This window comes from Pterocles gutturalis, unplaced genomic scaffold (genome assembly GCF_000699245.1).
Source record: "Pterocles gutturalis isolate BGI_N339 unplaced genomic scaffold, ASM69924v1 scaffold9979, whole genome shotgun sequence".
Lineage (NCBI taxonomy): Eukaryota > Metazoa > Chordata > Aves > Pterocliformes > Pteroclidae > Pterocles > Pterocles gutturalis.
The window spans coordinates 1057-25204 of record NW_010135786.1 but is presented as its reverse complement, the minus strand read 5'-3'; the positions used below and the strand labels follow the sequence as shown (position 1 = coordinate 25204).

Here is a 24148-nt window from a genome sequence, read left to right as displayed (position 1 = left end):
ATCACAGAGGAGACAGTGCACACAATTTACAAGAGATTTGTAGTAAAATTTAACACAATGTCTCAATATAATACTAACTTGGAACCCAGGTGCAAGTTTTTCAAACTGTACATGTATTTTTAAAAAGATATAGTCTTTTAAAATGTTTATATACTGAAGCATTTTCATTAAGATCAAATACTTATTAAAACCAGTAAAGTTATAGCAGCAATACGGGAGAATATCTAGGCCACATGAACACTAGTAATTAAAATTAAAAAAAAAATGAAATATTACATTACTTGGATGTTTGTGTTAGATAACAAGGATAGGTAACACCAATTACTTACGCCAAACCATCAAAATTTGTTCACTGTATGAACAATACTGCTGTATAGTTCAATCAAAGTTACTGTTTTAAAAGAAGCGTCGAACACTGACTTCCACCAACACCGTTCTGGAGTGCCTCCTGGAGAACTCACTTGAATCTTTTAGTCCAAGCCCAACCATGATCCTTTTTGGATCTTTGCTACAGGAACTAAGGATGCTTTTAAATATGGATACCTTAAAACTAGGCTTATTTTATTTACACTACTCAAAGTTTACTGCTCCTTCCAACAACAAAGTGTGCAGGAGGATTTACTACATGCTATACAATGTAAAAATAGACTTTAAAAAGCCAGAACAACGTGAGTAAAACTGTACAATGTTTGTTCCCTGCTCCAGTTCATTGCACTATTAAGTTAAAATGGATGAGATGTCATGCCCATAGACTTACTGTAGGGTGAGAAAATCCACTCACATACAGAGGAGGTAAATGCATACTGGTTTAGGTATAGTGCCAAATGAAAAAAATACTGAGTTATATCCACAGAAAGCTTGTCCTCCCAGGAAGGAGCATGGCTAATTCAGAAAGGCAGCCCTCTTCATGTAGGACACAGAACTGCAAAAGAACCACAAATACATCTTGATAAACAACAGTGAAGTTAGTCTGCATAAAAATGTATTGTATATACTAAAATACTTAAATGTTGAATTCTACCCTATCAGTAATCTAGAAATCAATTGAAACTGGCAATTAACATATCATTCTCTTCTCAAAAGATAATTGACACAACCCACTATCTTTAACTAATATTACCCAGAAATGAGTTAAATAAAGGTCATGTCTTAAACAGTGCTTTTTGAGGTGCTCTATTAGAAAACAAAACATTAAATAAAAGGTGACACATGCAGTTATATTTTAAAAATATGCAATGACAATTTGAGATTCTAACTCTAATTTTTTATAATGGTGCGTGTACTTGAATCACACAGTGGGAAGATAAGACATGTCCTTCATGTGTTTCTCATTCCTGTTTCACACGTAAGACACAAACCTCAGAGCAATCCAGCTTTCAAACCAATGCTAGCACAACACAAAAGCAAATAAAGAAGTCAGGTGTAACAATTACACAAAAAATTAAAAGGCAAGAAAATAAATGTTCTTGTTATCCGAAATACTTCTGCAATTTAAAAACAGAACAAAGCATAAATTCTTGCTTTATTAAAACAAAAAACCTGTGGATTTTTAAAGCATTTACTATAGGCTTGAAAGATCAGATACGAAACAGCAAGCTGAAAGATGGAAAATTATTCTGCTTTCATGACATCTACATTCAGAAAAAAAGTCTAAAAGAAAATCATACTAGACAGATTTTATGTATTTTACTCAGTAGTAACGTAGAGTACATTTATTTGTAGCACTGTATTTTCATGTCACAATTACTGTTTAAGGACAACTGTAAAAGAACACAAAGCCTAGCAATAAATACGTCTTAGAACAGTTTACCGTAAGGACACATCTGATTTCAAAGGCATTTATTTCACCTATAAATACAAACTTATATATTGTTATATATAATAGTTATGTTTTAAGAATGTCACAACTATTTACACTTACACGGGTTCTTGATGTAAGGAAAAAAACCAAACAAGTAACCTTGCAGGGGTACAGAGAATTTTTATTCCGTTTGTGTATCATACTGGTAGGATGTCATATTCAAAAATTATCCCAGCACATAAAGTTAAATCTACTGGGGTCTCAGCAAAAACTGGTACTAAAAACTATTAATCTTGGCATAATGTGTCTAGATGTAATTCTAGACAACTTTATCCCTAATATTTTGATTCTGTGTATATCCTATTGACCTGTTCCGTAAGTAGCTAAATTAAGGAACCCTTGCTTCCAGAAGATTTCCTCAGATATTCCTCCTTACCCTGTAACAATAAAACTAGGTAATTCCCCTTCCCACCATCCCTTCCTCAGCTTCTACTTTAGATTTGCTATGAACTCCATCCCAGCAGGTCCTCCCTGTAATTCTCCTCTGTCCTCATGCCCCCAAACTGATCAGAGCTACTCGAAGTGCATTCACTGCTACGTGAATACATAAAAGCCATGTGGCCAACTGGATGTTGGCTTTTAAAAGCCAATAGCCTTTAGCTCAACAGAAACAGTGGTTTCAGTCCTTCTGTCCAGATGCAGTTCCCTACAGTATTTATGAAACGCAGTTATTCCTGCAACCCTTCTTTCTGTCACATGGGATCAAAATTGAGGCTGAAGAGAGAGTCAACATGACTGCACAGGGGCATTTTCTTCAGAAAACAGCCCCTAAACTTGCATATTTCAAGGACCAGAGATGCTACTACTTGTTGCATTATTGTACTTGGCAAATCAATCATGATGCAGAAAGCGATTACACTATACATGCAAAAAGGAAAACCAAAAGCTTCTGTAAAGAAAAAAATCAATGGGTATAGTCAATACAAACATGCTTTCATCTAAGGATACGGTACCTATTCTTGTTGCGACACCTGAAAACAATGCAACCACAAGATAAGACAAAAATATCTCCATCTGTGCTCCCTGCTTTACAGCTTAACTTGTGCACAAGAAACTTTGCTGCTTACTGGCTTGTATTGGTCTTTCAATGGAAACAAACAAAATATTTTCAAAGCATGTTATATTTGTTAAACCATCAAAAAAGATCAGTAGAAAGATTAACACAAAGAGGATTTAAATACAGTGAGCACACTAAGCTGCCAGCTTCAGTCAAAAAATGTGCTAAGATCAAGAAATTCATAGTTTTGGTTTGATATTTCTTTCCCTGTCAGCAAATGCATTCCTCCACCCTCTTCCAAATTTAATTTCTTCTTTATGATCCCTAGTGATAAAATATAATAATATATTAAAACCCGCTATATTCAGAAAATTTAAACACAATTGCAAATGCTTATCAATTTCACGTTACCATCTATTTTCATTCCAAACCTATAAAACAGAATATGAATCATATGCTGGTGGGAGAAGAACTACAATATCCTTGCAAACCGAATCACTAAGTTCTTTTTATTATTACTAACTTTGGGATGAAAATGTTCACTGAAAAGTAAAAAGAAACAAAAGCTCACAAAAGGAAAAAAATCCCCTTGAAAATAATTTAGGTTGCATCAAGAGCAACACGAACAAGAGAAGGTGAGTTACTGCATTGTACAAGATGTGGAATATGTACATAGTCTGGCTTTGGGATACCTACCCCTGAGGAGGTACTCCCTAGGGAACAGACCCAGGAGACAGCTAACCCATCACCAGAAAGAGGCACTTAAGCACGAGGACAAAATGACGACATTTTTAACATTTTGGGGCACAAATGGGGGACAGCAGAAACTGGGAAAATAGGATGCTTGAAAATTGCAAGCACCAGAAATAAATTTCAAAACTAGTAATCCTATTCAGAAATGCATGTGGAGTTTTCTTTTTTCCTAACATGAAATGCACTGAGTTGCAATTGGCCTTTTTCACTTTATTATATTGCACTTTCCATAGCCTGAGGATTTCTACTTCTAGTGTTTCAGATGCATTAGCTGGTTATGAAAAAAAGTGCAAGAATGAACCACGGTAACACAGAACGTGAATAGCAGATCTGGTTGCAGAACTCTCCTTCAAGTTCCAGTCCCATGTTCCAGCTCTTGCCCAAACTGCCTTAAGAATTCACTCAGTCACTCTTAAATGAAGACATCAAGCATTAGACAACACACATGGAGGGGGTCCGTGGGTGTCTTCATACATGATCCAAATTCACAAATTTCAGAATTAATTTGGCATTTAGTTCAAGATTTCAAGATGGTGACACCTGTACAAAACACTGTGAAATTCAGGGAAAATATAAACTTATTTCACTGTCTTTTTGTGTTTACCAGAACACTAGTGAATTTTGCAAGATTTTTTGTTAAATCAACACTTTCTGCTCAATCTTAGGTTCCTTTAACCTTTCCAGGTTCACAGCATTCTTCTTTTATTTGTCCCATTACATCATGCCAACAATACTACGGCAATTGTTAGAGTCACTTTTTTCCTGATCTTTTTTCTTCAGCTCTTGATTCTAAAGAATCTAAGCAACTTTTCAACAGTAACCAACAATATCTGGACAAGTTTATTACTAATTCTCTGGACAACCATAACACCCACATAAGACTAGCATGTTCTGATTTTTTAAATGCCATGGAATAAAAAGATAGCGCTGCTTTAAAAAAAAAAAAAATCAAGGACTTGTAAGATTATTTATTTTTTATTTGTTGTTTACAATGCAATACAGAGCTAGAAAGGTTTTACCTGTGCTGACAAATGCCACACGAACCAGTTTTCCCGTAAAGCTACACATATCCTATTGTCACATATAATTTACTCCTTGTTTTTTTGTTATAAGATTAGGAAAAGTGATCCTCAAAGGAACAAGAAGTTAACAGATTTATAGCAGAACTAAGTACGTTTGGTGATACAACTCACACATTTCAAAATTTAATTTCTTGTTTAAAGCTTAATAAAAAGAAATGGAATCTATTCAGTATAAGACAACAGCTGGATCATAGAGTAAAGAAATGTAAAATGATATACCATACAGATGATTGTTACTGGATCCAGAACTCATTGTCCTGTTTCTTCCGGAAAACAAATTCAAACCCCTAAATCCTCATCATAATTTTCACCATTTTTAATCTTCCCCATAAAGAGAGCAGACTCTTCAAAATGCAGGTCATGCCTTTTACTTTGAAAATCAGAGAGTAGTTGGATTTTCAAATACAAAAGCCGAGCTGAAAGTTGCTAAAAGAGATTGTTTAGAATCATCCAATCTCTCTTTAACGAGCTTTAAAAATAACTTTCAGACAATAGACAGGTGGCTGGAAGTATTTTGTGCCATGCATGAAACCTCACTGAGACTTCAGGACAGAAGTTTTGGTGGCAGAAGAAGAAGAGAAACAGATTACAACGGCAGAAACAATTGGAAGACTTTGCCTGTTCCACAGGATAAATCTACATAACAATGTAATGCTGCCAGCCAAGTTATAAATATTTAATATTATCTAAACATAGTGATATGAAGCTTAGTTAAGGCTACATTGAAAGAAGAGTAAAATTCTATGCTCACTAGCTTTTATGACTGCTTGCTGTTCCACAAACAGACCCACAGAAGAGTGAGAAAGCCTCAGTTCTGTTTAGTAATAGTAATGTAGCTATTTAGTAATGTAGCTCTGCTTAGCTGATGTAGTGTGAGTGATGCCAGTGAGTGATCACTCTTCATATTCCCATCATTTGTGGTTTACAATTTAGAGACAACAGTGCTTGTATACGAAGACCTGTTTGATCCAACACATTTAGTGCGCGTATGATGTTTTTGTAAGCGTTGCATCTAGCTGGTAGAACACCCCTGGTGATTTTAAAGTCACAAGCATGCAGAGGCAGAGGTAGGAGGTAACCTCAGTATCATGCTGCCTAGATCATCATGTCATATGTTCAGTTAATCTACTTTTATAAGCCTTCTATGCATAAGATTTCTCCGTTTCCCTAGGCAGCCAGTTTCTTCTCAGTATCCGAGTAATCTGAAAGCTTTTCTGGATAGCTAAAAATAAGAGCAGACACTGTAAAGAGCACTATTCATTCCAATCAGTTTCTACCAGATGTCTTATGATGAGAAGCAAACAGCTTTAATCATTGACAACAGTTCATCCTCTTGGGTCAAAGATTCTGCTTCACAACACTGAAGTTTAGTCCCATGACCACAAAAAACCTTGATCTTGACCCTAACACTGAAGTTTAGTCCCATGACCACAAAAACCCTTGATCTTGAGCCTAAAGGGCTCTTGGCTTATAAGCAAATACATCTATCTAAATTAAGAAGGATTTTCACAAAAATCAAAGGAAATAAACTGAAAGATCTCTGCATTCTTATTGTATGTGGCAATTCTGCAACCCTACACAAAACTTAGAAATGAGCTTCTTCCAACAGAAGTCTGTCAGAGCTTCTAGAATACTCCATGGCTCTCTTTTCAGCTTCAGCTGGAGCAATGGCATGTTAAATTTCAGACACAACTTTAACCTGAAGGTACTTTCAAATCTCTGCGAGATGAGAGTGATTAGAAGTCTGTGTAATACAAAAAGCTTTAAAAATCACAGGGAGGGAACTAAGTCAAATGATTGTATTTGAAAAAATATGAAAAGCATGACACCAAAAGAAAACTGCAGTTTATGAACGTGAAGCAGAACATAACATCCATTTGTGTGGCAAATAAAAAGGCAGCCATCATCCTTTTGTACACCTGCTTGGTTGGAGCTTGGGAGTTTAATGTGTATGCCAAACTTTAAACACCAAACGTACCATTTATACGCCAAGAATTAAGTAAGAACATAAGCATTAGTTAAGATCTAGGCAAAAATGAAGTCAGAAGAAAAATGTTTAAAAGTAATTTAACAACCTGGAAACTACCTGGAACAACTGCTTAAAGCTAAAGCAAGCAGTGATTTTCAATGGTTGACATTCTATTAATATAATCAATGTATAATACTGGAAAATAAATGACTCGTACACAAACCTTTTAAATAAAATGTGAAAAAGGTATAATAAGTAAATGTAAAATACATAATTTTCACTATTGCTCAGAAGGTAACACTTAAAATGACAATATAAGCACTTCATCTACCAAATGCATTACTACCATAGGCAGTTTGAATTCTGATTCTGAAAAACCTGTACAACACAAGTTTTTAACTACACCCATTTACCTTCGTAAGCCAGACTGCTCTGCTCCTGCTGCTGTCTTTCAGCTCTTTGAATATACACCACATACTTTGCTATATTATATGATCACAAACAAAATAAACACATTTTATTTATGAACTTTATGCTCAGAAACCTCAGACAAAATGAAGAATATAGATGGGACTCATGTTTCACAGAAGGGCAACATAACTCATGAATGCTGTAGGACTAAGCTTTTCAAATACACCTTGTATGTACATTAAGTTAACTTAGAATAAAAAAATTTCAGTTAAGAAACATACTCACCCTTTAAAATATAGTCTGTTAACAAGCTTGGCACTTTCTCGCTATCCTCTTTCATGGCATGCAGAACTAAAGTACGAAAAAAAAAATCAGATATTTAGTCATAAATTAAAAACAATACCCTCAAAAGAAACACCATGAAGCTGTTTCAACTACTCACAGGGATATTACTACCAGATTAGTAAGAAAACTGGAATATGAGAAGATACAATGAGACACATATCTTCACCTTTCGCTTGTGTAATTCTCACTGAACTCCACAGTACATGGATGCAAGAGACGCACTGGATGTGGCTAATCATTACAGTAAAATGTCAACAGTCGTAACAAAAAAAAGCACTTCTTCCCTTTAAAAAAAATCTCTCCAAAAAGAAAGTTACCACATCCAAAACTAAAACGTGCTAACAACTACTGGAGGCTTGGAAATCTTACGTAAAAAGTGTGCTCCATTACTGAATTTATTTCCTTGATCTTCATCCCAAATCATGGAATGATGACACTTTTCTGGAGAAACAATGCTGTGAACAATCTGATGAAAATGTTGGCAGTTTTTTTCCCCCAAAACGGTGAACGTTAGCAGCTGTAGCTTCGAAAAATCTTAAATACATTATTTAATTTATCACTAACTTAGAATAATGCCAAAATGACAATTTTTGTGACTTATATCCAAAATTGTCAATCCTTGCATATTTCTGAAGAAGGAAAAACATTTGGACCAGGATCAACTTGACACTTATAAACTTGGCTGTTATTTGCTAAACAAAATCAGTAACAATCCTTTATGAAGTGCTCTGGACATGACTGAAAGAATCAAAACCACAGAATTACAGTGAGTAGCAGTATTTCGTTAAACTCCTAATTCCTCACATGGGACTCTGAACTCAAAATATAACAAGTGCTTCATTTCCATTTTTAAAGTTGAAGTAATATATTAGTAACTATGGAATAGTACACAGCTTTGAAATAAAAACCAACCAAACAACTCCAAACACCTGCTTCACTGTCTGTTAAAACAGCACAGAGAGCGAGTCAGAAATCTGCAACTGAGCCACAGGATCAACCAGCCCACAGAAAGCAGTACTGTTAATACTCTTTATAGTGCATTTGTACAACATTTTGTTAATAAACAGTCAAACACAAAACGTTTTCACAAAGCTTTAACCTCTCTCTGCTTAATATTGAATTTTTGAAAATATTTTCATCTGAAATTTAAATACAGCAAGAGGATAAAATTTCTCTGCCGGAGTAAATATAAAATGAAAAACACATTTGTCACAGAATAAGTATGAATTACCAGCTAAGGGTGCCTACTACAGAAAAATAAAAGGAATTTAATTCCTGCTTAAACATTTCATTTACTCCAGAATTTGTACAATATTTATTCTCTCTTTCCAGGAAACAACCAATGAGCCGTTCCCCATCCCTGTGCCACCTGTGGAATCACAGGCCTGTGCTGCTGGAAAGTACCTTAAGACGTAGTTAGATCCAAAGCTCTTCGCTGACATCTGATCAAATACATAGACGCACTCGACCATCTATTTTTAAACTGTTCCTCAAATGAAAGAGATGCCACTGACTCCCAGAGATGCTCTGCTGCATTTAACCATCTTAGTATTTAATTTTTTAAAAATAGTCTAATTTACATGAAAAATAAGGCTGTGAAAAAGCACAGAGGACTTAGAACTTACAAATAATTTTGAGGATCTGGCCTAAAAAGATGTGAAGAAAGGGGAATTCAAAGCACTGTCAAAACTCTGTTTGGTTTATACTTCCTAATTATTAAAATTTATTAACAACAACAAACCCACAGAGAGAAGCAGGCTATTTTAAAGGTAATCAAGTTCAATCACTATAAAACTACTCCTAAGTGTCCCAACATCCATTCCAATGTTTGAAATTCCTTACAACAACCTCAGTAAAGCACAGCAAGTTTAAACAAACAGGGGTATATGAGACAGTATTGCCAACTTCCATGGCACGCGGTATTTCCCTAAGGCCCACCTGCTGAAATTATGTTGAAAACATTTACTTTCGGATACACCCAAGTTCCTAGCCTTCGGAGTTTTAGAGAACAGCTAGAAAACAAACACTCCGTGAATGCTCAGAAAGGAAGTGAAAACTGGCCAAAATGCATGGCTAAAAATCATGCGAGTTTACACAGATGTCACACAGTAAGGGGGAAGAGAACTGGATGATTCATCGGGTTTGGGCAACCGCAGTTGGAAATACAAAGAGGAAAGGATCGGTGGGGGAACTCGGTATGCTCACTTTTGGTTAATGTTTGAAGATCTTCAACAGAAGGGGGTCCATTCTTCTTCTCATAAGGAATGACGGTTGTTAAATACTGTCAAAAGAAACACAGAGTTACTCGACAGTCCTTTCATGCAACTTATGTTGCTTGCATTTTATTTTGCAAAAGTTGTAGCAATTGAAATTGCTGGCCACAAATAAAAGCTTTTCAAAAGATCGTATTTCACAAGAAATTAAGTTTCTACCTTTCCTATCTCAAAGCTTTCATCACAGAAGCCAACTTTTTTTTTTTTTTTTCAAATTATGTGACCACTTTGAAAGTTATGCAGCTAAACACTAAAAAAAGTATTTAAAAAGTTGGAGCTATTTCCAGTAAAAAGTTTCTCTGTTAGGTTTCTTCCTCAGATTCTATACACACCAATAGTAAAATCTTTCTTCCGCTCCCTCTAGAAGTCAACCAGAAGTCCTTCATGTATTTAAAGTACTTCTTACAATCAAAAGCTGGAAGAACAACCTTTCTATCACCTCCCCTCAAACAACACCATAAATGTAGATGAACAGATCTTAAAAAAAAAACCAAACCAATGTACAGATTACCATGTGAGTGTCACCACTAGCTGCATCCAAAATCATAAAGAAATTATTTCTGTCCAGGACATATATTAAAAAAAAAAATAAAATCTTTTCAGGTAAATATTGATGTTGCCTACAAATACTTTGGGAAACTGGTAACAGTCAGCTTTTTAAAGGATTCCAGAGTACAACTGCTACAGCCTAAGGGGGTTCCTTAAATTTCAGGTTTGTAGAAGTGTGCTAACAAGTGTTTGGGAAAATAAAGTATCTTCAACCCCATAACCCTGCTAACAAGGATATAGTATAAAATAAATCTGGGGAAAAGTATGATCAACACAAAGAATAACATTAATAAACTAACTCAAAAAACAACTGGAAGACCCATCCAGTCAGTGTTATTAAAATATTATTATTATGTTACTTATTTATAGAAAGTTAGGAGGCAGTCAAAAAGAAAAGGTGTATTTATACAGAGACATGCACATAAAAGAAGTCTTTTAACCAAAAGTAAGAGAGGCTAGCATAGCTAAATCTGTTCACTTTATGAAAATACATGATATTTAAGACGGCTAAACATTCAGGTAAACATCTGTAATTTATTATTAAATGGTAAAGACAGCAAAGGAAAAAAAAAACAGCACACCTATTACTTTACAAGTATCGAGATAATGCAGACTGATAAAAACTTTGTTAGTTACACTCTGTGCACATGTTCAAGATCCCCAAAGCCTGGGACAAATAGCTGGATCTATGTATTCGTGAACTCTCATACATATATGTTGCTTGAGAAAGAGGTTGAGTCCATGATTTCTAACATCATTATTCAGGAATGACTTGAGAGGCTTTGTTGTTTTACTTCCTGAGCTCCTCTGCAGTCATCTTCCAGACAAAACCCTGATCAGCCATGACTCCTAAACTACCAGGCAGCTTATTGCCTCAATGGACTTCTCACCGGTTGGGACAGGGGTGAGGGAGGAGAAAAAAATCTCACACACACTTCTGACACAATTGCATGAACTGCAGTGGGTGGGTATGTGTTAAATAATGTGAAATACCAATATTTAGTAATGTGTGCCACAAGCCTAAACAACAGCGTAAGCATTAACACTTTATCGAAATACAGAATGCATTTAATTAAATACATCCTACAGCTCTGAAACAAAAAATGAAGGATTACTTTGAAAATAAAGCATCAGAATCTTGCTGCTTAGGTGTATGTAACACCTACAGTGATGTACCCACTGAAGCTGGGTCTCTGTGCTATATGTTTCAACATTTAAACAGTCAGTGAAAAGACACAAACTTGCCTATGGTTTATGTATTTTATATCAGTAATCTGCATTGCACACCTTTGGCTGCTTTTAACATCATGCAGTTTTCAAAGGCAAGAAAACAGAATAGAATTCATGCATTTTCCAGATGCCACTCTGGTTTTAGATATAGCAGCTCTGAACATTTGAAGAAAACAGAAAAGAAAACCTTTTTTCAGTTGGAGATATTACCCAAGTGCTGAAGGCTGAAATGTTATGTCTAACCTGACACATGTTCTTTGATTAGATATTGGATTTTTACAGAGATGCAATGCACCTGAAGTATGCATTATGCCAAAACGGACTTTTAGTCTGGGCTAAGACATAAGGGTTATTACTTCAGTGCATCAGGATACAAGTCCTGACCGTCTAGAGCTGTTGAGGGGAGAAAGACTGTAGGCTGATCAGAGTCCCAAGACAGGAAACAGATTCCAAGATTTTTGTCCTATTTTTCTGCTGTTTCAGCATTTATCTTCAACTACTGGCAATTTTCAAGATTTCAGCTCCTACTGAAAGTGAAGACAAAGAATGAGGAAAAGAGAGAAGAGAGCCCAGCACCTGTTTCTCTCCACCCGAGTTTCCAAACGTGTGGCGGAAGCCATTCTGTATGACATTTGAGATCCCTTCCATGCTGAAGCGCTAAAAGTAGTGAAAACATAGCAGAAAGAAAAAAAAGGGACAGAGAAAAGTTCAGAAGACTATTAATTGGCATTTATCAAGACTATAAAAGACGAATGACAAAGACAAGCTCTAAGATGTATTTCAGCACATTTCTATTTTTTTATTCACCTACTTCATTTTTATAATTAAAAAGCAAACCTTGTAATGGTAGTTAAGCAGTGTATCTACATCAAAATTTAATCAAACAAAATCTTTACATCACAGACCCAATAATCGAGACTTGCCTTTTAAAGCAGTTTAATTTTGAAATGTATAAAATAGTATTTTTGAAAGTTGAGTTCACAGTACAGTCTCCTTTAAAATCCGCATTTGAGCCAAATACTTTTAGAGACATTGCTGATACCAATTGTTTAGATTTTAGGCACCTACTAGAAACAGTGTTCAGAGGTAGTAATTTTCATCTCTACCTCTTTAAAACATTTTATGCTTTCATGCTTCCTTTTCCACAACTAAAGCAACAATTAGTATTCCCCATTTTTTTGGTAATATGATAAAATATACATAATTTGTTAATAATGCACCCATATTAATTTCAAGCTCTATTATATAGAATCGTAGAATCCAAGTAAAGGAAAATTAACACATAATCCAGCCACAATTTTTTTCTTGAGCTTTATAATCCTTTTTGCTTGCTGGAGGAGACAAGTAACAAAAAAAAAAAACCAACAAAAAACAAACAAAAAAAACCCCCAATTTTGGTATTTAGCATGAAATATAAAAATCAGCAACTCACAAGAACATAAAAAGAAGAAACTGTCAAGCTGCTGACACAGGGCAGTATGATGCACACACCTCCGCATGCTTATCTAAGTGTATTTATTTATGAGAGGGGGAATAAAATGTGCTGGAATACAGTATTCACTTGATTTCTAAAGCACAATGAGGTCAGTAAAAAGACAGATGTTGCCAAAGCCATGTAAACTCTTTTAAGGTGTCCTGTTTAAAGGAACGGGTATCTTCAAGTTCTAACTATTTTGAATTACTCCCCAGTTTGCCCTTGTGAGAGAGGTTGAAGTTTTAGAAGTCTAAGGAACTGATTCACCCAAAGACTGTATCAAGGACAAAGAAGTAAAATGTCTCTTTATTAAAATTCAATTATAGTATCTACAGGAGAATGTATTTTCTTAGAGTATGAAAATTTAACCCTATATCCAAGCTTTGTATTTAAATGAGGTTTCATTATAGCTTTAGTTAATAAAATTATTAATTGATACATTATTTATTAAAAGAAACTCACTCTTCAGAAAATTATTTGAACATACTATCTGTATGCATTCTCAGCATTTTCTTAAAAAAATGAAAAAAAAAGAAGCATTGAAGGAAGGAAGCTTGCACTTCCTTCTGGGAGAAGGCTCTCAAATCCGTACCTGGTGATTATGAAAGCTATTTTCAGAGGAACCACGCTTACGCAGCCTACAGTCTTATTTAGGAGCCAGTTTGTTCATTCCTTCTCAGAAAACACATGGATTTGATGGATGGTCCGCTTGGTGTATAAAGAATTGGCTGTATGGTCACACTCAAAGAGTTGCGGTTAACAGATGAATGTCCAAATGGAGACCGGTTGGAAGGGCCACTGTGGCATTCCATAGGGGACCAGCATTTAACATCTTTGTTGGAGACATAAACAGTTGGATCGAGCACACCCTCAGCAAGTTTGCTGACAACACCAAGCTGTGTGGTGTGGTGGACACACTGGAGGGAAGGGATGCCATCCAGAGGGACCTGGACAGGCTGGAGAGGTGGGACTGTGCAAACCTCATGAAGTTCAACAAGGCCATGTGCAAGGTCCTGCACATGGGTCGGGGCAATCCCAAGCACACATACAAGCTGGGTGGAGAACGGATTGAGAGCAGCCCTGAGGAGAAGGACTTGGGGGTGTTGGTTGATCAGAAGCTCATGGTGAGCCAGCAATGTGTGCCTGCAGCCCAGAAAGCCAACTGTATCCTGGACTGCATCCAAAGAAGCATGACCAGCAGGTCAAAGGAGGTGATTCTAACCCTCTGCTCCGCTCTTGTGAGACTCCAGCTGGAGTACTGCATCCAGCTGTGGGACCCCCAATAAGAAGGACATGGACCTGTTGGAGCAAGTCCAGAGGGGGGCCACAAACATGGTCAGAGGGCTGGAGCGGAGCACCTCCTGTATGAGGACAGGCTGAGCAAGGTGGCGTTGTTCAGCCTGGAGAAGAGAAGGCTCCAGAGAGACCTTATAGCAGCCTTCCAGTGCTTAAAGGGGGCTACAGGAGAGATGGGGGTGGGGAACTTTTTACAAATGTAGTCATAGGATGAGGGGTAATGGTTTTAAGCTGAAGGAGGGGAGACTTAGATTAAAGAAATAAATTCTTCACTCCGAAGGTGATGAGGCAGTGGCCCAGGTTGCCCAGAGAAGCTGTGGATGTCCCATCCCTGGAGGGGTTCAAGGCCAGGCTGGATGAGACTTTGAGCAACCTGGGCTAGTGGAGGGTGTCCCTGCCCATGGCAAGGGGGGTTGGAACTCAATGATCTTTAATTTCCCTTCCAACCCAAACCATTCTATGATTCTACGATCTTCTCCCCATACCCCTGCCCTACACTTTGGTCTGACTCCTGTCTCTAGTTGGACGTAGTAACTCTGCTACAGGTTTCAAGAGAAGCAAGGTAAGATTTTTACTTTTTTCCACCTAAAAACCAGCTTGATCAACAAATATCTGTATAACCACACACTAATACCAAATTTCCTGCAAGACTAATAGTGGTACACACATACTAAAATTCACACAGTGAAACTGACCAGTTAAACAAGTTTGCCTACTGACAACAGAACACACAGCAGTATACCCAAAGAGAGTATTTTTTGCAAGAAAGGTATGCTGATTCCAGGCCAATTTGCAAACAATAAAAAAAAATCTTTTTGGAGTATAAGGAGATTAAAGTGTTATATAACCTTGTAGAAAAAATAATCTCAATAGGAAGTGCCTCAGCCTTATTTGCAAATGAAGGCATGGAAGCAGATGTACCAGATATCTTGATATAATCTAAGACTGCTACTTCTCATAGGGAAAAAACAAAAAATATTTTGAATGTAGAAGAAAAAAAAATTTTTCTTACTGTTCCAGGCATATGACCTCTTTCTTGTTTGCCATTCTGAGGACTGCCATTTTTCAGCTTCTTTTTCTTCTTTGCTGTTTCTTTGTGTTCTCTCTGTTTGTTTTGCACTTCGATGAGGACAGAAATGAAGCTGTTTTTCACTTCCTTCTCAAACTCCAACTCATCTCGTAGAGCCAATTGCTGTACCAGTTCCTCGGAATAATCCTTAATAGCAGTCTCAATTTCTTCTAGCAGTTCATTTAACTCAGCAACAGACAGTCTTTTTACTCCTATAAAGAATTCATATAAGAAGTAATCTGTCAAGATTTTAAGCATGATAATGCTTGTGAGAATTACAAGAAAAGAGTACTTGGAGATTTTTTTTAAAAAAATTCAATTCTAAAACTACATAGAAGAAAACAATATCCCTAAAGGAATAAACACATCACTGAGGCATGTAGATTAGCAACAAGAAGATGGTTAAACTTTCTTATTTTTGAGAAATCTGAGATAATCTGCAAATATGAAGAGCATGTTGTAATCAAGGAAGCTGAAGCGCTAAACTTCTAATACTGACACCTCCGTTAACTATTACCTTCCACCTACATTCACTGTTCAAAGTAAAAGATGTCCATATTTTCTGACCCAACAATCAACACCTTCGCATTTCTGGAATCCTTGGATTTTTCACCTACAGTAACACAGAAACTATATGAATGAGGGAATCTTCTTGGGAATATTGCTAAGGTATGCATACATATCAACAAAAGCTTGTACCAAGCTTTTGCGATAATATTTTCAAATGCATTCAGTAGAAAAAAGCCCCAAATCCTCCAAATTTGTCTAGGGATTGTAGTCAAAAGCATGGCCTTGTATTGCCTGAAACAAGGACCCAGATCAGAATTAGCCGACAGGCTCATTTCAAGCAAAAATAAACATAAATACTTTTGAGAAAGCATGAGGCTGAATTAGTCAAAACTAAATCAGAAACCTGTAAAATTTCAGTTTGGAAACTAAAAAACCCTCCAGGTCTGCATTTTAAAGGTGCTATTGGGTCATGTGTTACAGACAGTGAAATTAGGACCAAGAAGAATGTTCTGAGGTTTGCCTGGGTTAGCAGTGAGCACGTTCTTTGAGGACTGTTTTCCATTCCCAATCAAGTCTGACACACCGAGTAAGCTAGTAAATCCCAGCAGTTGCTACGTCAAAGAACGTAATTTTCATTGGCATTTGAGAAACAGCTAGTCCTGGTTACCCTAAAGGATACAATCTGTTTAAGGACACTGCATAGATGTTCATAACTGTTTGGTTACATTGAATTAGTCTAGTAAATGTCATGTCTGAAAAAAAACCTCTTATAAAGTGAAAGTGCCTATGGACAAAGGTTGAAAAATAAAAATAAGGCCACAAACTACAAGAAAGTATAGCTCTTAGAAGCATCAAAGGTAATAGGTGAAATGTGATTTTTCTCTCTTAAGCTACAACAGAGAAAACTGACTGGAAAAAGCTCCTTGCCACTCACTTACTGAAGAAAAAGCAATGAAATCTGTTAAAGCAATTCTCCGGCAAGGACCCACAGGTTTTTAGAGCAGTTTAGGCCTTAAACTCTGTTCAAGTTACTCTGTAACAGTACCATATGCTTAAGGATCTAATTTTCAAGTAGTCTGACCCATCCATTGGGTATATTGTTGCTGAAACTATTCTAAACATGCAGCATGCAGGGTATGGCCTCTGCTTGTGACACAGGCCTTGGCTGAGCTCACAGTCCCTGCCCGTACCACAGCAGGTTCCACCATGGCAATAACATTTGCAAAGTCAGCTCTGGGTGTCAGCAACAGCAAATAGCAACAACACCTCAAACATAAGGAAGGGGAAGAAAGGTAAACTCAGTGACAAGATTATCTGGCGCTCTGTGGGTGCAAGTCACAGAACAGGCCTTAAACTGAGTATACTCCTACTGATTTTTACCGCAGAGTCAGTTCCACATACATTCAGTACAAAGTACAGTCTAAAAAGCATAGGTTGCACCACTGTTGCTTTTATGAAAGAAGACCAGAGAGAGCAGTGGTGAGTCTCAACACTTAAGAACCAGCTTCACAGACTAATGAACAATTTTTTTCGGAGATTACCCAACAGCAATCCTGACTTGTTTATGACAGACCAGCTGTCATGATCAAGGCCTATAAAAGCACTACACAACTGATGCAGGTGAGTGAAGACAGAGTAATTCAAATGCAGAAGACTACCTGGATTAAATCTTAAGATATGCAGGCTAAAGGACTCACCTGTGTAACCAGAGCTGTAACTAGTTCTAATTTTGGACTGTCTTAATACATATCTTTTCCTATCCAAGAAAAAAATAAATACAAGCTTTGATTTCCTCCTCTCAATCCTGAACATTAGTAACTCTGACTTGTCTTATAAAAGCCAAACAGTTTTTAGGGAAACCCTGCAACAACTGCAGAGAGATGCAGAGCAAATCTGAAGCAGCTTCGCACACAAAAAAGGCAGCAAGGGCTTTTCACAAAAGAGTGACCTGAAAGACATGAAAGGAGATTCTGAGAAACTGATGAAGCAGTTGAATTATCTGCCAAGGTAACTCAAGGCATCGTTTGGTCAAGGCTGACCTTTAAACCGCAAAGATGCAACAGACAAGATGAACACCTGAGGCAAAGCAAAACAAGTATGATATGAAACACCAAGCAAGCTTGATTAGCTCCAAACCTAAGGACATATGGAACTGTTAGTAAAGCAGGAAGCCCTGCTGAGCAGGATACACTTTGCTTTCACATTCCTGAAATGTATCTGTTGAGACAGCCAAGAGTCCAACCATGAAAATGGAATCTCCTCCATAAATGTGAAGCGTAGCAGAAACTCTATGTCACAAAAGGTCAGCCAGAATTCTGAATCTTCTACAGTATTTATATTGTTGACCCAGACTACAGGAAAGAAAGCACCAAACTTTGTAAGAGGGACTAAAGTGGGAGGATCATCTAGCAAATCCTCTTTGTGTTCCTATCACCTTCTAGAATTGATTTTGACAAATATGCAGATGAAACAAATTTCCATCATGAAACTGATTAGTCACAGGTTTCTTTTACATACAACTCAACCTACTACAATTAAACTACATATGTAATTTCCCCTTTCCTTTTGTATAGGGAAGAACAGATGATTTAATTTGAGTAGAAGAAGATACAAAGGGTTTTTTTTTTTTTAACTTTTAAGCTTTTTGAAGAGGATGGAAGGGGAGGAAAGAAAAACATGCAAGGTCCTTATGAGAGAAAAAAAAAAAGCAACTGTTTCCTCATTTTTGTGTTACTGTGTATCAAGATACCTTGCAGTGAATGAAACAGTACCAAAGAAAAAACATTTTCTTTACCTACTGCATAGCTTTCAAGAACTTTAGCCAATCTTCTTAAATGCAGCATATTGGCCTCAAGAAAGTGTCTCACTTTAAAATACAGAAATTAATAAAAATTATCAACTTACCACTTTACCTAGGAAGGGACCTCATTCCAGTGAATCAAGCTTCAGCGTATTTGCTTTAATTTGAAATTCTATAAAGTTTTATTTTTATTCTAAGTTATGAAAGCTGACAAAGATAACTCTAGTTTATTCTTTCAGGGCATTTAGAAAATATTAGAAAATATTTTTGAGTGCAGACAAGTTAGAAGGACTCACTATAAACCAAACTATAAACCAAAGGCAAACTTACCTTTTAAAACTATTTTCAACAAGCATAGGAGCAAAGTACTAAATAAATATCACTTACTCTCTTCATAGCTGTTATTTGTACTGGATCTCTTGAGTGTCTGAATTTCCTGAGAAAGTATGGAGAGACGATCTGATTGGGTGGGTGTTTCATCATCTTCTGGATCAGGCGATTCCTGCATCATTTCCTCTATTTCTTCAATCACCTTCAAAAAATGAAAACACTCATGAAAACCCTCCCTGCACGAAAAGAAAGAGCCTGCAATTTGAATCAAAGCTGTTAAAAGCTCAAGGGTTTTTTTACTTTCAATTAGCGAAGGTGCTGCTGGATGAAACTAATACCAAGACGGGATTGAGGAGAATCAACAAAATCATGTTGACATTTCCTCCCCAGCCTTGCTGTCTGAGAATAAGCCTACCTTTGCAAGGTAAACTGATGATCTCATACCAAGCAGTGCGTTGAAACTACAGAGTTATTTTTATATGAAGGTACACATGGTTCTGCTTAAGAGAACAGAACTAAAGAGTGAGCTGGAATATCTTTCCTTGGTATTCAGTTGAAGGAAAAACAAATAATAAAACAAATAATAAAACAAAACAATAAAAATCAACTACCTTCCCAACTACACTTCTCTAAATAAAATAATAAGAAAAAAAGCTCCAATGAACCTGAAAATCTGCTATGCTTATGAGAAGTTTTATGAACTGGTCCATCATAACTTCAAGCTGATTCGTATCCCTGGGCATAAGATCTGAGCCAGCCAGAAAGCATGAGAACAGAAATCCTGTGCATAAAGAGCTTACTTTTCAGGATAGAAACGACCATATTTCTACAGGCTAAATTATTAACTGAACAGCTGAATAAATAACAGATCAACTTCTGCAGCTTTAAAGGCTGCAGACATTGCCGAGATCCACCTCACAGCAAAAAAGGGGTGAGGCAGTTCAAGTAATCCTGTCTCTCATGCTCTTTATAAGCGCGTTAATCAGAGTTCACAGGTAACCATTTAAACAAGAAAATACATTCTTGCATTTGCTTACTAAAGCAGGATCTTAATGGACAGTCATTAACCTCACTCAGAAGAGCTATTTTCAAGGTAATTAGGTAAATCCATGGATTTGGAACAGAAGCCTTTAGACACTAAGCAAGTTGAAAACTTAGCAGCAGGACTGTTGATCTGCTCTCATATTACACAAAAACTTCAAAGAATTCTCGCTGACCGCAAAGCCATGTGAAGATATGAATGACCATACAGTCATGCTGAAAAACTACAAACTCTACAATACCACCAACATTTTGAAAATATTTTTGCTTTTTAACACATATATTTAATTTAGTAGTATTTCTGACTAATTAATGGTTAAGAAGTGTAAGAAGATTTCAAAGACCCTGGCCTATCAACCTCACCTGAAACCCTGGAATACTTTTCAAATCTGAATGATGTAGTAATATCTCACACACTATTATGATCCTAAATAAAGAACAATCAAGAATCTTAACTATGGTAAAGAGCAAGGAAGAAGAACAAAAAATAATTATAGGCTAACGAAACTACTATACCAACAACGTCTTTGCTGAACCCTTTACCTGCTCTGCTGTGAAGAGTGGTTCATCATTGATGCAGGAAACAATGATAGAATGCATATCCAACTGTTCTCTCAGCTCTTCATCATCTGACAGGTCAAGGTTCAAGTTATCATTTACCTAGAAAGCATGAAAATGTGTATTTATATAAATATATATATATACATATTTGTGTGTGTGCATACACATATACAAAATACATGTACTTATATAAAAACCAGAAGAGGAACTAATATTGAATTTTAACAATGACACAGATTCCTTGCCCATAATAATGGGATTAATGATTCTTGCTGTCAAATATCCAGAAACTGAAGTACCTTGACAACTGAAATCAAAACTGCCACCGGAGAAAGTTAAAATAGCTGTCAGTCTTTAAAGTTTTTAAATACCCTCAGCATATAAAGACCACATCCGCAATGACATGCAGATATCTGCACAGAAGGCAGTCAATCCAATGGAGATATTTAAATCTCAAATGAAAATAGACATTTATCAGTGTGGGGTGAAAATCTATCTATAAACTCTAACCACAAACCCGTTATTTTATATGCTTTTATAGTTCTACTTTTTCACATAATAAAAGACACTGAAAAGTGGTTTTAAGAAACAGAACATGGTTATCACCTCAGATTATTTTAAAAATATATTGAACAATATCTCAGGGTCTTTTCAAAAAGAAACAGAAGGAATGCTGTTCCCACCCACATACAATCAAATTACACTCATCCTTCAAAACTAAAGATGTACATACAGTAAATAAAAGATTTCAGTCCCCTCTTTAATCAGTCAGGTATATTTTACTCTCACACAGTGATATACTCTTGTTTATTTACAAAGTTGTTTGCTTTTTTTGCACTTTATTACCAAACCAACCAAGAAAAGCCCCCCAACCCCCAAAAGCTGCAACCCCTAACTTTGACATTTTGAGCTCAATCACTTTAACTGATCTTTGGGCTAATTTACAAGCATTATGACTAGCTGCATAACGCCCTTGGTCTCACAATATCAGTTTTCAATTTTTGTTGTAATTTCTTCAGTTTTCCTAGTTTCTTCAGAAATCTTAATAGCTTTCAGGTTCATTTTGAAGATGCTAGCAGCAGCCCCAGATAGCTAGTCTGTACAGGAAAACATGCCATTTGTATTTTTTCAGCTATCAGAATGAAATGAAATTTCCACTTTTTTCCAGAATCTAAATTCCTATAACCACGCAGTGACCAGGTTCCACTAGGAATATCTGTTCACCCACTGCACATATACATCCCAGTTTTGACACTGTCTTACGTCTGCAGTCCCCAAATGTTCTTCCATGTATATAGAATTACGACAACAACTATGGGATAGTAAGCAAGGATAACAGTTTATCTAGAAGGAAGCTTCCCCTCCTGACATCTCCAGAAACAACATTTTGAGAGATTATCAAAGTATATTCTGAAAATTTAAGCTAATAAACCACCTAGAACAGCCCAAGCTACAGCTGATGCCAAAAGGACCACCTGGCCTTCCACCCAGCCACGCTCCATGCCTGTTTTTTAAACAGGGAATGACCTGTTTAAAAGTAATCTAACAAAAATATAATAAACAAGCATCTGTGCAATCCTGATCCTTGTACCACTATACAACACTTCCACCCAACTACTTTCACCGTCAGAGCTGTGTAAAAGTGTCCACAGACCTGTGATGTGAAGCAACAAGGATTAGATGAATTGACCTCATTTACTTTACGTTTTTCCCTACTAAAACAGGAAGAGAAATACTTTAAGCATGAGTCCAACAGCATATTACTAGTTTCAAACACATCCAGGAAGTGTCGCTTAGCTGTTAGCATTTATTGTAAGAAAGTTAAAACAAGCTACTAGCTGGTCCATATGTGCTGTCACATATCCAGAAATAATGCTGAAACAGAGAAGTAGGAAAAAAGTATGTCAAATGCTCCCAAACAGATGGGCTTTACACATCAAAAGGCATGCCAGGTGGAGTGAAAGCTGAAAAAATTTGAGATATGTTTAATCCATACACTGATTTTCCCCTCAACTGGCAGCATATCTAAGATTCTTTCTAATCCAGCAACACCAGTTTACATTTTTTTTTGTATCTCCTTCATAACTCCTTGCTAAGACCTTACAAAAAGGCTATGAAACTTTTTTTTTAATATCATACCTAGTTCCTTATCAAGAAATCCATCAGTCTTCCAGTCCATTTTCAGTCACACAACAAGGTTACACCATGGGGAGTTGTAAGTCTTTCTACTTTAAAGGTAAGGATTTATATTATTCTAAAACCACTCAGAAAATCTCAACAAACACTATAATAAAAATCAGAATAAACAAAAGTCAATTTCAAGGCATAATCATCAGACTCAAATCGAGTAAGTGAGCTCCAAATTGCCATCTTCCCCTACTAAACCCTGAAGTATCCTCTTTGGCAGAACAACCTTTGTTCCAGTCACAGTAAAAAGTAGCTGTGGATTACATAACGGAAGGCAGAAGTCAAAGCGCTACCCTATGCGCAGGTTACACACAAAGATATTTTTACAACATAACCAAACTTCACTATGTTTAAAAGATAAGCCACTCGTTTCCTCAGAAGACCTGGGTGATGGCAATAATTCTTAGCTTTCCTTCCTGAAGTGTTTTAATCCACTTTTAAGAAGCTCAGAGGACAACCCTTTCTATAAACCTCCCTGAAGCTCTTCATTCCCTGCTCCCTCCCCAGACAACTATTCTACTTGTTAAATAAGAAAAACAAAACAAAACAAAGTCTTGCACTTCAGTGTCGCCAGGGTCACCTCTCCTGTAAGAGGAGCTACTTTAGTCTCCACTTGAATGTAGAATGAGATGAACTTAAAAGAAGTCCACACTGGATTTACTAAATCAGAATACTCCTGCCTGTTTTCTTCCCTTACCTAGAATTGCATTCAACATGAAACAGACAGTAGAAAGATTTTAATTGAAACACTTTCTCATTTTACAATTTTTTCCATTATTCTTGCTCTAATCCATCTGAAACCCTGAATTATTCCAACCCGAGGACAAGCAAACATACATCAATAGTTGTTTGACTTTTTATTTTTAAAAATCTCTCATACCAAGCACTAAAAATATTTTAAGCCATTTCATAACAATAGTCTTTTATACAAATGCAAATTGTTTTATTTCGCTGCTGAGTATAAAAGATCCAAAGAGGGTATTTCTGCTGATCATAACTTACCCCTTTTTCTGAAAGATTCAGTGTTGGCAAGTGCAAAGCTCTGGTGTGGGAAGATTTCCAGTCAACTGGCATTACGTTACCATAATTATCAGTCAAAGCATTCCAAATCCTGGAGAGAGGAATAAAGGAACAAAAATGTAGACCTTAAAAACCAAGCAGCAACTGATCAGCAGTAAACATATTTGTATATTTCTATCAACAACTGCTTCCTCTTCATCTACAAGTTACTGACAATATTTTTATGTTTTGAAGCTAAGCAAAAATGTTTTTTGATAAACATAATTTATTTCCCTTTTTTAAACCAACAATGTAAGCAGAGCGGTGAAATAAAACAACGACATGAAGAGACAGCTTCACTGCTAATTATGTAACTACACTCGAAACCTTTTTTGAGGGTGGATGAGTCTT

At 36.4% G+C, this 24148-nt stretch overlaps 1 protein-coding gene across 1 annotated transcript; it reads right to left on the bottom strand.

Annotated features, from left to right (window-relative positions):
- Positions 1-537: 537 nt before the first annotated feature.
- FEZ2 (fasciculation and elongation protein zeta 2 (zygin II)) lies at positions 538-23849 on the bottom strand (the record flags this gene model as incomplete). Its single annotated transcript, XM_010082041.1, has 8 exons — positions 538-922; positions 7359-7424; positions 9624-9699; positions 12047-12127; positions 15253-15521; positions 19007-19151; positions 20534-20650; positions 23741-23849. Coding segments are annotated over 8 exons (880 nt in total), but the record flags the coding sequence as incomplete, so codon positions are not given.
- Between the last annotated feature and the right edge of the window lie 299 nt (positions 23850-24148).